This window comes from Zonotrichia albicollis, chromosome 5, assembly GCF_047830755.1.
Source record: "Zonotrichia albicollis isolate bZonAlb1 chromosome 5, bZonAlb1.hap1, whole genome shotgun sequence".
NCBI lineage: Eukaryota > Metazoa > Chordata > Aves > Passeriformes > Passerellidae > Zonotrichia > Zonotrichia albicollis.
This window is the reverse complement of record NC_133823.1, coordinates 57,954,498-57,972,058: the sequence shown is the minus strand read 5'-3', so window position 1 is coordinate 57,972,058 and position 17,561 is coordinate 57,954,498. Positions and strand designations below refer to the sequence as shown.

Here is a 17,561-nt window from a genome sequence, read left to right as displayed (position 1 = left end):
ATCATATTCACCCTTAGAAACTTGTCATATTACTTGTTTTTTATTGCTGAAAGATTTTATACATGATGTCTATATTATTATTCTCCCATTCTAACATTCACAGCTTACATATTTCCTAGCACAGGAATGTTTTTAATTTTTTCTGACCCCACATGCCATCAACAGGACGTGTGCTGACATCACATCACATGGCAGGGGGTGAAAACATTGCTGAGATGTTTGAATACTTACAGGCACAATATCTGTGGAGATCACTAACCAGAGCCAAACAAAGTTGAAAGAAAATTGACACTGCAGAATACATGGCTGGTGAGAGTACATGGCTGGATAAATATCAGTGCTGCAACATGGTGGAAAGCCTGAAAAGCTGGTGCAGGTACCAGGCACCAGAGAACATACTTGAAGGAGACATTACACATGCTGGTACTAAGGGAAATGCTTCAAGCAACATCCATGAGACCACAAAAAAGCAAAAATCAACACCATCAGATAAACCTGTTTTTAAAACTGAATTATCACAAAAAACACCTTTTTTTTTTTTTCATTATATGCAGGTTTTCTCACCAAAGCACTAATAACCTAAAATTTCTTAACAATTTTTACTGCATTTTATTTTTCCTTTCAAGGTTTGGGTTGTGGTGGGTTTTTTTTTTAATTTGTTTTTTGGTTTTTTAAATACTTTTTAGTTATTTTAACACCATCATAGAATAAACCAGGAAAAGATTCTACCCAGACCAATTTTATATTGGGGATATATTGACAAAACAAAATTATTTCAACATTTATAATAGGCATAAAGTCCTGCTGAGTCCTACTATTTGTTTTCAGAATTAGCTTGAAAGAGTGCAACTAGTTTATACAGCACTGAAACTGTGTCTTTCATTTTCTTTTTCTTCCAGAAATTCTGTTTCTCAAGTCACTGACTATGACTAATGACATTGACTATGACTTTAGCAAATATGCTTGAAAAGCTTCTTCCACCAGTCAGGATTAAGAAATGCCATTATATTAGTGCATTTACATAAAATTCACTTCCCTGTATCAGCAATATAGAACCATCTACTATTAAATGGCAGCACACTATGAGAGACAGTAGTTGATATTACTTTCCAAAAGATTTGTGCTACCCCATTATCCTGTAAATATTTTTTCCTTTTGCAAGAAATACTATCCATTGTACTCCTTTTCATCCTGCAAAATAGTAGTGAGCACTATTGCTTGCACCTGGAAAAGGAGATGTACAACAGTACTTTAATTTGACGAATTAATTCAAATACCTATTTGAAATTCAGTAAACATGGGTTATTTTTCAAACAACTTGAGTTTTATGCATACATACACACACACATATATATAGACTTCCAAACAGTATTACAGATGTGCAGTGATATCTCAGGACTATGTTATTCTGGAAATACCACAAAATATGTACCTGACTCTGAAGCTAATCTAACAGAATAAAATGAAAAAAGAAAAAAATCAACACAAGTGTTTAACATAGCTTTCTATTTCTTGATTTCAACACATAAATTTAAAAATATATTAAAAGATACAATAGGTATCATGAGGCAACACTGACTTTTTTACTATCACAAAAGTTGTTTCCTTAATAGAGAAATCACATGGATAAATACAGTGTCTCATTCAATTTAAGCTCTTTATGTGTTCCCCATACTTTACCCTGGCACAGAGTAAACTGAACTATGACATAGTGTAGATGAAATCAAACACGTTTTTCCCCTTCTGACAAAATACTCCAGCATTTTAAATTCAGAAAAAAAAAAAAGAGTGGAGCTTATGGGTAAGCAAGTTTATTTTTAGATCAAGCTCCTTTGATTCTCTCTTAATTGCCCTTCAGACTAAACTGGTGAATAGAACAAGTAATGGTTGTTGTATGAAAGTTTTTGGCTGCTGAGTGATCAATATGCCATTGGAGACAACAGTTAGAGAGCTCTGAGGATGTGGATATTTGGCACACATCCATACTGAGCTTTTAGAAATGGTTCTGGTTCCTCACATTCCCATGGAGATATGTAGAAAAAAATTGTGTTTAGGTAATTAAAAGACTACATCATGATCTATGGCATAGATTGGGGCGGGGGAACAAAGGCAACCTTTTATTTTCTAGCTTTTGAAAAGCAGATATTGTGAATAACCACTATTTAGAAGAATACATATAGCAGCTTATTAAATGTATTTAAAATCTGTCCAATGGTGGTGCTACTACCCACATCACTCTCCTCTCAGTCTGAGCCAAGGCAAGAAGTTGTAGCAATAGAAAGCTGTTGTCTCTGATGTGGACCTTGCTGTTGGTTGCAGTTATTTGTTTCCTTGCCAAAGAGTGAGTAACTTTATGTTGAGTTCCAAGCTCTCCAGCAGACTGCGCTCTACTGATTACCAATTACTTTATACTCTCTTTCTGGCCTCTATTCATGATCTTAGCCTCAATTTTGTTTTGGTTTGTCTTTTGGATTTTTTTTAAACCCAGCCTTTGGCAGTAGCAGGAGAATGACGGGAACTTTTGTTGGGCCTCCAAATTCTAGCATGGAGCCTGCTCCAGCTCTGTAGGAGCAGTCCAATCCAGTTAATGAAAAGATGATGGGGGCTGAAGCATTCTCAAAGCAGACAGAACCTTTGGCAGATTACACAACCAAACATTAACAAGTTCTCCACTGAGCTTATATAATGTGTATTTCTTCTCCAAGGCTTACACTGGGTCCAAATTTATGGAAGCTTAATAGATGGCAAGAGAGGTAAGCTGACAAGAATGTGTCATTGGTATCCCAATTTTTATTCACTCCTCAGTCAGTGCCTAGAGTGCTAAAGCTATCTTGTTTCCTTTCAGCAGAAATTTCATGCTTTATATGCCCCTGATCCATACCTATACCAATTTTATATCTCATATAAAATTGAGACTGAAAAGAAAAAGGCAGCCAGACTTGTGGTCTGAAACAATGAAGAAAGATGCAATGGTTATTAGATGCCTTACAGGAATTTTTTTGCAAGGGTCCAGTTCTTGTTTCACCTGAGACAGGTTAGAATATGCATTTCTCAATAACCAGAGGAGTGTCTTAAGCAGCACATATTGGTTATCCTGTGCTGAACCCAAAAATACCTCAGTTTTTTTTTTTTTTTCATTCTTCTTGGCATCCTGGATATTTTTGAAAAATATACCACAATGCTGCATTCTGACATGATATCTTGTTTCTAAATCTCAGTTTTCAACTGTAAGGGGAAAATAAAAAAGTCATAGTAATTTTGTTTTAGACCTCATCTTCCCATACTCATTATTTTCCTCCTTTTAAACATCTTAGTCCAGAATTCCCCAGGATACAGTGGAAAAAATGCAAATTCTATCACATTTCCACAAGTAGAATAGCCAAAGGTTTCCATTTTGGACTCTATATAGACACAGGCTCTACAAACAAAATCAACAAAAGCTTTCCATTATTAATTGACAGTTGGATCAAGTCTTAGCTTTCACCACAGAAAAATATTTAATGAACTGGAATAAAATAAAAAGAGGAGAAAATAACATATGAATATTATCAAAATTTTTTGTCCATCAAAATATTTTCTTTTCATATGACTGTAACTGACATATTTAAAGGTTCTTTTGCAGTCTTCCTTCAAAATGGCTGAATTTCTACTATATCACAGGATGTTAATAGGTATTGCAAAAGGGATTTGGATTTTTTATTTCACTCTCCTTCTCCTATTCAAGATTAGCCAAGTCTTCATGCTATACATAAGATTTCTAAGGATTTTCTAAATGCTGCAGGTTTGGTATTTTTCCTGCAGATACAGAATACAGCCCTGGATTGATGCTTAGAACAGATGCAAAATTTGTATCATTCATCATGCTTTGTGTCATGTGCTATTGGTTATAGAGCTTGCAATTGTTATCCAGCTGGATTAGTGCCTTACCTGTACCTTTGCTATTCAAAGAGAAGGTTTAAAATGAACAATATCTTTGGTCTCCTACAATAGTTAGTGGGAATGTCAGCATAACAGAACCAGCTGGGAACACTTTCTTAAGAGAAGATCTTGTGATTATTATAACTTCTGTTTATCACTATACCTGTTTATTACCCTGGAATACTTTATAGCCATTAATTTCTCTAGGCATTGGTTTGCTTTCTCTTTAAAAATAAGGTGATACTAAGTTGAAACTTTTTCATTTTTTTCCCTTGAATATGCTGAGTTTTCAAATGAAAGGTGTTCACAGATGAAACAATGGAGTGAGAACACAATACATAGGGAATAACACTGCCAAAAGAGAAACAATCCTTAAAATAAAAAATAAAAGAAAAAAATAACCTTAAAAAAGAAAAAAAAAAAGGGGAAAAAAAAGTATGTTCCTACCAATTTTATACTGCCACAGCGCTGGAAGCATTCAGTGCAAAAAATATTATAATGGATTATAATACTGTTATGCACAGATCTTTCTCTGTCCCTGGAAAGACAATAGGAGAAAAGAGCCCCTAATGAAAAGAGAAATGATTTCTCAAAGGCCACACAAAAAATCAATATCAGGATTAGGAAACATTTAGATCTTTCATCAGGCACATGTCCTTTCTAGAGGACAATACCTATCTGTATCTTCTCATATATACTCCAGAATTACCTGGCACCAAGCACATTTCTGAAAAGCTAAGGAAACGTGCAGATATTTATTTTAAAATACATAACTATAAAAATGGAAAGCTAGAAGTTTTTTGTTAGCTCTGTCTTTCATATTGAGGCATACACTGAAAGCAAATATACAGTTCTGCAAGCATGTCTGCTGGAATGTGCAACAGAATTTGGAACTTCATATGTTCCTTCAAAAACTGACATTAAGGGAGCTTTGTAACTGAAATGTTAAAATGCCAGAAACAAGACCTGAAACCCAAACCCATGTATCTCATCTCTGCCCTTCTCTGCAGTAACCTGCATGTACTGCTGAGTGGATGCCGAAATATAAATTTTCATCCATAACATTGCAATAGCAAGTTTGCTGTACTAAATTTACTTTGCATCTTAAAAGTTTAAAAGTTGAATGATTGCCTATTAAAGCAAATAATATAGAATCTCAGCTTCTGTGGAGAAGGAAATATTAAAGGCATGTGTTCTGTACACAACCAACTAAAATAGGACAACTGTAATGACATTAAAGATTACCTTTTTATCATTCAAATTTCTCCTGTGAATCTGTAAAGGAAAGAGGTGATTTTATAAAAGACATAATTATAACTGCTTTTGAGGAGAGTTGTGATCACAATCTACTAAGAGGATGGATAAGTATTTGACTATGGGACTAGAATTTTAACAGAAGTGACAAACCTATCTGAAAACCATAGCTTTTCCATTTGACAGCATCAAAAAACTGCTATGCTTTTCCATTGTGGCTTATCTCTGCCACTGCCCACTTAAAACACCTTAAAATTTATCCTCTTAATCATTAGAGCTTGAATAATATGTTTGCATAGTTATTCATAACTAAGAAAATTAAGAAAATTTTTATTTAAGGCTGGAAAAGGGAAAAGAAATTGTTTGTTTATTTGACCATAATTCAGGGAATTCTATGGAGTAATGCCATTATGCCACTCACAGCATTTGATACTTGTAACCTCCCATGAGTTCATTCATTCTGCTCAGACAGGCACTTCTGCAGGCACTGTGTCTCTTTGTGATTCCTTGACCATGGTGCAACCTCTCCTGGCTGCTTGTCTCCCATGCAATGTCTGCATCCTTTAGGGACATAAATGCTTACCATGTACTTATTCTGAGACAGGAACCACATAAAGAGCGGAGGGAATAATTCAATTTTCCAAACACTGGCAATTTCATGATTTCACTTGTTTCTTAAAGCTCTCTTTCTTTCTAAGCAGGGTCCATACCAATAAAAAAGAAATAGAGTTTGGATAATCTCTATAAATCTATCAAACAGGAACAGATTGGTAAAAAATAGTGAAAAGAACATATCTATACTAAGTGTTCTCTAAGATAAATTTCGAAATCTTCAGGTATGAGTCTTGCTTAAAGCTCTGTCAGAAAAAAAATCCACAACCCTTCATGTAAGGAAAAGCAAACTGTTACATGTTAAGATCACAAAACTGGATGATTTTTTTTCCCCTCAAACTTAATAAGTGAACTAGGATAAAATTGACCTCTGTTAAATGATCATATCTGAGAAATTTCAGCTGTGAAGGTGAAAGATTGACAAAGTCATAAATAGCTGAAAAGGACAGAAAGGAAACATTTAAAAACCCTATAAATGTCACTATGCTCTCCATTTGGAATACCATTGCTGATACTTTTACAATGCAGCACAGACAGCAGTCTAAGGTGATCAAAGGAACAACAATACGTCTTAAAATCTGTTTTAATCAGAGGAAAAAGAGGAAAAGAGGAAAAGTATCATGAAGATTAGAGATGAGATCACAGATCATCCAGAAGACGCCCTGCAAAGGAGGAAGACAAAGAAAAGAAAGTCTGTTTTAGCCAGCTGCAGTTGGAACGACCTTTGAACCACTAAGTCATCAGTTTCCAAACACCCAGCTCCACTGGCCAATTACTCAGCAGAACATGACATGATCAATGATCTGAAAGTTTTCAGCTGGTTGTATTGATCAAATATATAAACAAAACACAACTGTCAGCTGCTTTGCATTTACTGCTGATGAAGTGATGTTTAAAACAATTAATGAATTAATGCTCAAACACAGATTAAAAAACCTTAGCTGATATAAAAGAGCAAAAATATTTATTACTCAATTAATTTGCCTTATAATTGATTTTTTAATTGTTTGACTGGTAAAACAGAAATGTGAGCTATAATTGCCAGATACCTATAATAGCTTTTTCTTTTTCTTTGTCTTTGCATTTCTGTTTATTTCTAAAGTGAAGGAAGCAGGGTCGCTGGTGCTGCCCAACCTTTTTCAAATTATTGGTGCTAAAAATAAATATCAGAAAATGCAAATTATTACAAAATGTGAAGGTTGATTACTTTTTGTAAAAAAAACAAGCAGATGAGCAAATGCTATGAAATGCAGAGGCAGGGCTGGGGCACACAAAGGAGTTGTGGTAAACTAATGAGCCTCCAGGTGTCGGCTGAGCTTGGGTAGCTAGTGATATTTGCACTTTTAGCCTGGAGCAGATCTGAAGCAAAAGGTGTGGGATAAATCTTCAGGGAAAGCGCCCTCTGTTAGCAGGACCAGCCCCAAACAAGAGTCAAAGTTTGCAAAGGCACACCACTTTATGAAGAACAACTTACTTCACTCCTCCTTGACCTACTCTGAAAATAGGAACAATTTCAACTTTTAAAGGCAGTAATTTAATTTCCCTCTGACAGCAACAGAATGATCCAGGATTCAGTACTATCTTACCTTTTCAGAAGTGTCTATAAAACAGGGGTTGCTTTCAAAAAAAGATTTGGAGTCAAATTCATTATTGGTCTTCTGGAAAATGTAATTTATGTCTTGCTTAGCCAGGTAAGGTGGGAGGAAATCTAGCTGTTAGAAAATAAGGAGCTGAGTTAAAGAAAATGGAAAGGGAAAGAATTAAGCATGAAAAGAATACTATTTAAGGAAAGGGTAAAAACTGAGAGATTAATTTACTGTTAGTTCCATTTTATCTCTTGTAAGTACATTTTTAATTCTTTAAATCAAAGTTCTTCTGCTCTATGTGTACTGTCATTATTTCCCTGGAATAGAAAATGCCTGTTTTGTTCAGCAAGTGAATGTTAAAAATCTTGCACTATTAAAAGATGGTGCCAATGTTAACTGCTATACAAAGGATTAAATCTTAACTAAGTAGTATTAAAAAGTGACTCTATAAACCTTTAGGTTATTGGTACTTAAAGATTTTTCAAAGAAAAGAAGACCAATATGAGGGATTAATAGTTAAGGTTATGCAAAATCCACTTAATCAGCATGGCTAATTTTAGCTTTGACTAAAGCTTCTGGCAACTCTGTGTATTTTGCTTTGGGGCTTTACTTTTGAAGAGAGCAATGAATACATTTTTGAGGTAAATTTATCTTAACTGAAAGTCTACCTAATGCTCTTTAATTGCTGAAAAAGTTATTTTAATAGCATTTACATTTAGGAGAGGAAGAAGATCTTCAGCTGTGCACCTTTAAGACCCTAAAATAAGCATTTTATTTTCACATTTATATAATATACTGCTTGACTATAAAAAAGGTGAATTTTATAAACAAGACAGTCATCAACATGGGCATTGTTTATAAAGAAATAGTAGTTCTCCTGATAGTACATACTCTATTCAGAAAAGAGCCTAGAAAAACTGGAGCATACTCCAAAGATACAAATACAATGACTTGCCAAACTATCTAGGGCACAAATGTTGAGAACGAGGGTCTTTCATTGACAAATGCTACCTGAGCAAGGCAGATGCATAGTGTCAGGTCAAGTAGCCCAGGCATTTTAAACCAAAAATATAAACTTGCTAATACTTACATCACTTTTACCTGGCTCCAAAATCACAAAGTTTTAGATTATTCAACATGAAGTGGATAAAATTTGGTTGCTCTTAGCTTAAATAAAACTATATGAACACAAACTCTATGCTGCTTCTCCTTAGAGAGTCCCATAAAGCCTGACTGCATCCTAAACTGGTGGGCTAAGGTGTTGAGAAGGCAAGGGCTGGGCATTAGGTGAACTCAACTTCATAAGGCTGTCAAAAATTGTATGGGAGGAGCTGCTTTTTGTATTACAAAAAATGAAGAGCCATGGTCATAATTGCATAGTGGATGATAAAGGGCTTTATCTAGTGGAAAAAGTGGGTAAGTCTAGTAAAATTAGACTATTGATTTACAATTATGTGAAATTTGGGTAAGTGTTCCTATTTAGAACACAAACAAGGTAATGTTATGTTAAAACATATGGCAAGATCCTAGCATACTAGTATAGAACAATTTAATTTATCATAAATTGAAGTCCCTTCAGGTACTTTCAATACTACTTTTTTTTTCCAGTGTCATGAATGAATTAATTAATTGAAATTCATGCAGCTTTGCTACCCTACAACTGCTGTCAGGCCTGAGAAGGTCATCCCACCTTCCCTTTCTTTGAGCATTTTCATGGTACTTTTTCAGTGGAACCTGTTTATCAGATAGGATCATAAGGTATGATATACTGGAATAGATTCAGTGCATCCAACTATGTGAGTATTCTGTGTGTGGCAATAATAAGCATCTTCAGAAGAAGGCACAAAAATTCCCAGTGAGCAAATGAACTTTCAGGCTATGACAAGGGCAGGAGAAGGCTTGAGCAATTTTTGTACAAAAGCTGAAAATTGCATGAAGTTAAGTCAGTTCACTCTATCTAAAACTAGGCAAAGTGAGTAACTGAGCAAAAGGCACTTTGGAGAAGCACAATCTCAACCTGTCAGGAGTGATGTTTTCCTTCCAGGAGGAGATTTATTCTGTAATGAAGGTTGTGATTAGCTCTGTGTACTTACAGAGGTTGAGTTTCAGCTAGCTAGTTGATGTGTTGATAGCACTGTTATTTTGATACCAATTGTGCAACTGACTAAAGACTCACATACCTGCTTGGGTGGCAAGCTTGTGCTGATCTTGGTGCTGCCCTGGCCACATCACTCTACAGAGCTGTGTTACAGATTGCCTCTCCCACAGGCAGTATCTGCAAGGGCTAGTGTTACAGGGTTTTTTAGTGTTATAGGGTTTTGGCATAACTTGGACACAGGTCCCACAAGAAGCCATATGTTCCCCCATGGTCATGTTAGAAAAGCTATCCTCCAGTTGCAAATGGCAATTAGACCAGACTCAATGAAACTGAGATCATACATACTGTACTATTTCCCTTGGTTAAATGCCATCCAGTAATACAATTCTGCTCTTAAAAAATATTCCTATTTATATTTTATATTTATCTAAAATGCTCCTATTTATAAATAAATAACTGTACTATTTCCCTTGGTTAAATGTCATCCAGCAATACAATTCTGCCTTTTTAAAATCTTCCTGCTCCCACCATCTAGTCTTACTCAGATATTGTCTTTGATTCTTGGTTTAGATAATTGCATGGCAGACCACTGCATGGTACTCTTTGCTACACCTCAGAAGAAGCTGTATCTCTTTGATTAGAAAAAAAGTGTTGGTAGAGATTTTTAGGAGGTATATCTTTGAAAATGGATTATGCTAATAATTTGGTTAAGAATCTTCAAAGTATTAACTTTTCTATTTTTCATTGTAGACTAGCAATTGAAGAACAATAACTATGAGCAATAAGGATCTGAGCCTGACATCTCCTATACAGATGTAATTCAAATTTCCTCACCTTCAGAGAATGACACAGCCCCCATTTCCTTATAGAAATTTTTTTCTTTTTTTTCTGAAGGCATTCAGAAAGAGCATGTGTATCTTCACATCTTAACATTTGTTATTAGCATTCTTACTTACATGAACATGACCTAATGCACTTCTGTAGGGTAGATATCAAAAACAATTTAAAAATTTGGAAACTGCTTATCTGTATCTGTTTCTACATAGATATTTATATTACAGCTTCTCAATTAAAAAAGGAAAAAAAACCCTTCCATATATTCTACGAAACATTCCTAAAAATGTATTTTAAGCTCTGATTAGACCTCCCTATATCTGAAGTTGTTAGGGTTTTTTTTAGTGAAAGTATTGTTACTTATGAATAAATTTGTTTAGGTATGCTATAACAAACGGTTTCCGTTTTAGAGTAGAACTATCTATACCCATTATAACTCACAAAAAAGCATTGTAAACTTTGGAGGCTATGTAAATCTCTGTACTATTCATTGTGCTGCTTCAAAAAACCATCATCTAAAAAAATCTGACAATTACCTGGAATGTAAAAATTGGGACATTAGATAGGGTCTACTATTACCAGCAACTTTTGAAAGCATTCCTGGCACATTGCTTCCACTGAAAGAAGAGGTAGTGGTATGTGGGCTTCTTAAAAGGCCCTTACAGCCTGCTGAGAGTAACTTAAAAGATCTCATGTCTTCTGCTTTCACACTGCATCAACTCCAGCTATGTGGGCCTCCACCAGCCTCAACTCCACAGTCACTCTTGTTCACTGTCTATTCCACCCATCATAAGCAATATTTCTCCTCTGTATATTGCATGTATCCTTTATTTTCTTCTCAGCAAGCAAGACCTGCAATCTAATATGTATTTGTATGCTGTTAAAGCTTGCTGCCATTTTCTATGAAGTGAACACATCTAAGTAGAAATTGAGTTATAACGGGGAAAAAACCCTAAATCCATCCATTTTAATTATGTATTTTAAACACTTAAATTTATCCTAAAAGAATATTGTGATTGTACTAGTACACACATTTAGGGGTAGCATTCATTATGAGGGAAAACAAAGTTACCTTCATCTTTGCATCTTGACATGTGATCCTTTCCCTGAAAAAAAACCCAGTGAAGTAATTTTCCACTATTTAAAATACAAGCTCATAACTTTTTAACCCCAATCTATCTAATGGTATTGTATCCTTGCCCTTTTTAAAATTAACTATTCAAGTCATGTGGTACTTGACTTGACTGAAATGAGAAGACTCACTGCTTATGAGTGCAAAGCCATTCCTGGGGAAGTCAGAAGCAATTTTGCATTTTTTTCAACTTTAATGCAATCTGGATTACATTAAGGGTGTAGAAATGACCGTGGCAAAAGTTTTACTGACTAGGATTTTATTTGTGGCATATGTAGATATATATATAAATTCATTATACTTTAAAATAAAGTCTATATGCAGACAAAATCAACTCTTTAACAATTAATAGTATTTGCTTTTTCTTGTATAAAACACTGTTCATTACATCTGCCTATTCTCTGTGCTCGGCATTTCCGTCTTTTTTTTTTACAACTGATGTCTCCTTTCACCATTATATTTTTATTCCAACACTGAAATCCATTTGTTGTGTTTCATTGTCAGATTTGATTAGCTCACCTGCTGTTCAGGTGTGTGCTACCCTTAACTTGGAAAGGTTATCTCATAAGAATCTGCAAAACTAACTTGATAATAATTCTTTAAAACTTCTAAAAATGTTCCTTTCCTCTAAATGCAATGAAAAGTCATGAGAATTATGAGAGAGCTGATGTTCCTGCTACAATTGCTGTCTATAAGTCTTATAAAGAGCCTTTCATTGATATTTTGGGATCTTATATATCTATCATCTATTGCCTCTTAGCACATGAGCTTTTGGGACAAGAACATATTTCGGTATTCTTAAAAGCCAAAAACATTCTCTTAGTTGTCAAAAAACATAGGTGACTTTTTTCCTCTTCATCAAAAAATCAATTTTTGCAAAACCACCACATGGCCATATCTGCCAACAGCATGACTATTTGCTGTGGTGAAAACAAATAAATAATCATATGAATCTTTAATAGCTTTTATAAAGAAAATAGAGCAAAATATCCCAAAGACATGTAGTGCCAGTAGACATATTTTTTCACTCAGTCAAAACAAAAAGGCATAAGCATTTAATGAATCCTGCAATTTTAGATGAATGGACAGAAATAACAGTCAACAGAAGCAATGTCAATAAATAAATTTGAGATAATCCTACAGCAACCAAAGCTCTATTTAGATATGCTTTGGAATATTTAATGCATCTAAATAAAGCAGCTCAGCTGTGTAGCAGAAAACTGATGCTGATGTAAGCTATTCTGGTGCTGGCATAGAACCAAAATGGCTGTCATTTTTGCTGGTCTGCTCAGTTTCTTTATTTAGGTGTTTTCTTACATGAGATGCTGTTTTATTGGGGGAGGTGGGTTCACTTAAGGAAAAAAAAAATCCCTTCATGTCCAAATTGAGCTGTGTAAGATGTTTGATTGAACAAAGTGGTTTTGATCTACTCCCAGCTATCAGCTCAACTGGAAAAGTTTTCCAGTGTTTGATTTATTTACCTGTGTGTTCATTTTGTGCTGGTTCTATTTAATCCAACGAAACTTCTTTTTGAGAATGCCATGTGCAACCAGGATCAGTGTTTTACTAATATTAAGAAATTCTGTCTAGCACTTTTGCTTTGTACATTCATTACTTCATTGAAGAAACCAATTAATTTGGTTTCACTTGATTTATGCTTTTTACAAATGTGTTACTGATTTATCACTGTGTTTTCTTCAACCTGTTTACATACTGATTGCTCTTGCTTTACTAATTGTTCTATTTATTTGTCAGATATTGAAGTTAAAAAGTGGCCTATAATTCTTCTTCATTTTTCCTCAACCCTCACTTATTCTCTTCTTTTAAATTCTAATACAATTTTAACCTCCCATTGGTTTCCAGAGACAAAGAAACATAGATGGATGTTAAAATGAGCAGTAAGCAATAGCACAGCTAATAAAATCTAGCTCAATTAACCAATGACTAAATGGGCAAAGGAGAAAGGTCTGCTTAAAGAGGAGTAGTGAGGTCCCTTCCACCATTAGCTCACAAGACCATATCTTTTAATTCCTATACTTCTTGATTTCTGTGATTGTGTATTTCTTCAGGGTGTGAGGGACAGTGAAGAAAAATGTTGTCAGTTGTTTAGAGTCTTCAGGTATGAATCAGCTGAGATTAAAGTTCACTGCTTCAGCCAAACTAGAGCTAGAACTACAATATCAGTGCTAAGGCTGTATAGCAAGAAATAGACGGCAAGAGCCAAAAGTTATGTAATCTCTGGCTTTATGTAAGTGTCATGGTTTAACCCTGCTCACCACCTAAGGCCCACACAGCTGCTTGCTCACTGCCCTGGTGGAAGACAGGGGAGAAAACTGGAAAGGTAAAAGAGAAAACTCATGGGTTGAGATAAAGACAGTTTAATGGAAAAGCTGCCCACCCTGAAAAACCAAGGAATTCATTCACCACTTCCCAAGGAATTCAATTCCACACTTCCCATGGGCAGGCAGATGTTTAGTTAGACATCTCCAGGACAGCGGGGCACCATCAACATTGGCTATCACCCCAAATGCGCCTCACCTCCTCCTTCGCTCACCAGCTGTACGTGCTGAGCTGCCACAGGACATGGAATATCCCTTGGGCCAGCTGGGGTCATGCTGGACATGTCCCCTGCAGGTTCCTTGTGGCCCCCCAGCCTCCTCACTAATGGGGCAGAGTGAGAAGAAAAGGCCTTGATGCTGTGAAAGGATAGCTCAGCAATTGCTAAAACATCCCTGTGTTTTCAATACAGGTATTTCTGGGCATGGTATTTAGACAGCACAAAGAACTGAGGGTAGATCTATAAACTAACAGGCAGTTGTGTAAGCTCCTGATTCTCAGTGTGCAGTCACAGCAAAACAAAACACAGTAATGGGAAATAATGGTAAATAGGAACAAAGAAGTTATATGGCATTGATGAGGCTAGTATTGGAATACTGTATTCAGCTTTGGCAACTGTTTTGGGAGGATGGGAGTTGGGAACAGGAGGGGATAAAGAAGAGATCCACAGAAATGAAGACCTTTGTATGACAGAGATGGTTTGGCTTGAAAAAGACTGTAAGGTGTTATGATTTCAGTGTATTTATACAATTCCTGTGAGTTTGATAAAGAGTACTGAATAATGCCTTCATTTATTTGTTATCTTCTTATTATATTATAATAAGCAAATAATAAACTATTATATTAATATGTATAATAATAAATAAAAATAAAAATAAATATATTTTAGTTAGTTAGTTAGTTACTAGTTTTTAAAAAATGCAAAACTGATTTTTAAAACTGAAGGTGAACAATCACTGGAAATAGATTACTAAAAGAAGCAATGAATTCTCTAGCTCTGGATGTTCTCAGAAATATCTTCATAGAGAGCTTGAATCAATTACAATCCACTGAGTTCAATATGGACTTGTGATGGCTTCTTATATGTTAGACTATATGACTGAACAGTTTCTTCTGACATTAATTTCAAGGATTCTTGACCCTTTCTCCAATGAAGAAATATCTCAGCTCTCTTACCAAAACACTCTGATGCCAATTATTGCTCACAGCAATGCAGTCCTCATCAAGGTCTGCAGGCAGTGTTATTGCAGCTTCTTACATTTGTTGCAGAGGACAACAAGGGATAGAGTCACTTTTAGGTCAACACTGTGGGGATCATGATTCATTTAAACAAGAAAAGTATTCCAAATTTTTTAATTTGACATCCATTCCTGAGAGTTGGTCATTTTGCAAACTAGAATTATGCAAATCCCACTGACAAATTTCGACTCACTGGTTTTAATGAACTGCTGAATCTCAGCTCCTTCAGCCAATAGGGACTGCTTTCCCTCCACAAATATGTGATATTTTATTATCGTTATTATCTCCAGATAATGCTAATTAAACTGGAATAAAATGGGGGAGAGTCTTTATTATTGCTATTAGCAGAGAAGTTTAGCAGAATGTAATTCACAGGTACTCAGAGCACCTAGTAAATAGATTCCAAATGAAACAAACTCAGTCTTTAACACTAATTTTAATGGAAAAATATGAAACAAAGATCAGATCTGCTGGGAAAATAGGTAACCTTTAAATTAATGTTCCCTGAGCCACAACTAATTTAGATTTAATAGGACAGTTAGTGTATGTTTTATGAATACTGATTATTAAACACTCACCAAGGATTAAAAGTTATGCAATAGATTCATAACAGTGAAATTGATATGAACCTATTGCATTGCCATAATACTCTGCAAATATATTTTAGTATGTAGCTGCTATTTGTTTAATATATAATAACTGTTTAATGAAGTTTAAATTAATACTTGAATCTCAATTGCCTACAGGACACAATTTGAAATATGTTTCCTATGCTGTGTTATCGTGATAAAATAACATCATTATTTAAAAAAAAAAAAACCAAAAAAAAAGAAAAAAAGGCAAGCAGTCTGAGGGTCCCGCTTGAACAAAAAGTTTTCCCTGGATAGTTTCACTGCCAAAACTCCCATGGAAGTGCCTAGATGTCAGGATGATGAAGTACTCAAAAAGCAGGATCCAGAAATTTTGCTGATGTTGACATCAAAATGCATTGTTTTCTCCATTTCCTCCTGTCTTGGAAAGAAAAAACTTTAATGATGTATTAATTGCTATTTATTATTATGCTTCCTATTGTTTTAATTTTTATGCCTTGTGATTGTTTACCAGAACTATAAATAATCCTATGGATAAAATGTACTGGGAGAAAAGATCAGTACAAGTCTCACTGCAGATTGTTCAGACTGTAGTTTTGTGTAGAAATTGAGGGTGCCACAGAGCTCACTTTGATGATGCAGCTCCTCAAGCAGACAGGCAGCTATAACCTACTGCTGTGGCTCCACCTGCTGCAAGGTACGGGTTTGAGTTTGAGTGCCACAGTGAGGCGCGGTGCTGCTCCCATCCACGGGCTGCTTCTTTTGCATGCCTGCGTGGTAGGGCTGTGCCCTGGGTCTGAGTGCCACACACAGGGTACATGCTTCTTGGGTGCTGGGCAGCAAGGATGCCAACCCCTGTTTCACAGGCAACGTCTCACTTATTGTCATCAGTGTGCCCGTGGCTCCTGCTCCATCGCTGTGGGTGCACCTGTGAGTCCAGAGGAGCTTGGTATCATCCTCCCTTTCTGCTTTTCTGATTAAGCCCAGGCCTGGCTCAGTCCTGCAGCATACTGTCTGAGCTACAGTACTCAGTGTGGGACTCAGTTGTCATTTGCTTCTGCCAGTTTAGTCTTCTTTATTTTTGTTAGCACAATAGCGTTTTCCCTCCTGTTTTTCCATCTTATTTTTCTCCCTGAGTTCAAGATAGCATGCAGGGAAGAAAAAGAGAATCTCTTGCTTCAGGCAACATTATACAGCCAATAAATTTGGGACTTTTCTATGGCTAATGTTCTGTAAAATCTAAGGTGAAAAGATTTGGGAATAAAGGAAATACTTCAAACTATTCCTCTTAAAGAAGCTTAACTTCTGAACCATTTCAATTGCTAAAGCATCAGACAGCTTTTCTTTCATATGCGTTATTCACACAACAGTGGTACCCATCTATCTACCTAGACATAACCACCACCACCTCAGAACACATCACCTTCTTTTGAGACATAAACACTGCTATATTAGTAATGAAGCATTCCAGATTTTGTTTTCCTTTATAATTTTTCCTCACAATCCTCAGTGTTTGAAACCTATCTACATTACAACCTCTATTGAAGTATATAACGAAGTATGACAAGGAGTAGAAGGAAAACTATTTTATTTCCATTTTTATTAGTGGATAATTGCTTAGAAACCTATAAGTACATTAATGCTGAGTAATGTACCTAACAGATGAAAATATTTCAAAAGGGACTGGAATGACTGTTACACATTTTAGAAAATTTTTAATGATCATTTGTATGAAAACTATATTGATTTTCCATGTATATATATATTTTTTAGCTTTATTTTTTGTGAGGAATTATGTAAGATATATAGAAAATCAAAATGTTTCAAAATTATATGAAACAATTATTTGAAGGATAAATACCAAAAAGTGCTAATGGAATTTGTATGTTAAAAAAGAAACCTCATACAACATATTTTACATATTTTTGAGCTGTTCACATTTCTAAAATTATGGGATGGAA

General features: G+C 35.3%; 1 protein-coding gene across 1 annotated transcript in view; it reads right to left on the bottom strand.

Moving 5' to 3' along the window:
• The window catches only part of LOC141729061 (cytosolic beta-glucosidase-like), a 31,095-nt gene extending 14,727 nt beyond the window's left edge, over positions 1-16,368 (bottom strand). Inside the window, exon 1 of the mRNA XM_074540457.1 lies at positions 16,288-16,368. Within this exon, the coding sequence (XP_074396558.1) occupies positions 16,288-16,368 (81 nt within the window). The remainder of the gene's footprint in view (positions 1-16,287) is intronic.
• Between the last annotated feature and the right edge of the window lie 1,193 nt (positions 16,369-17,561).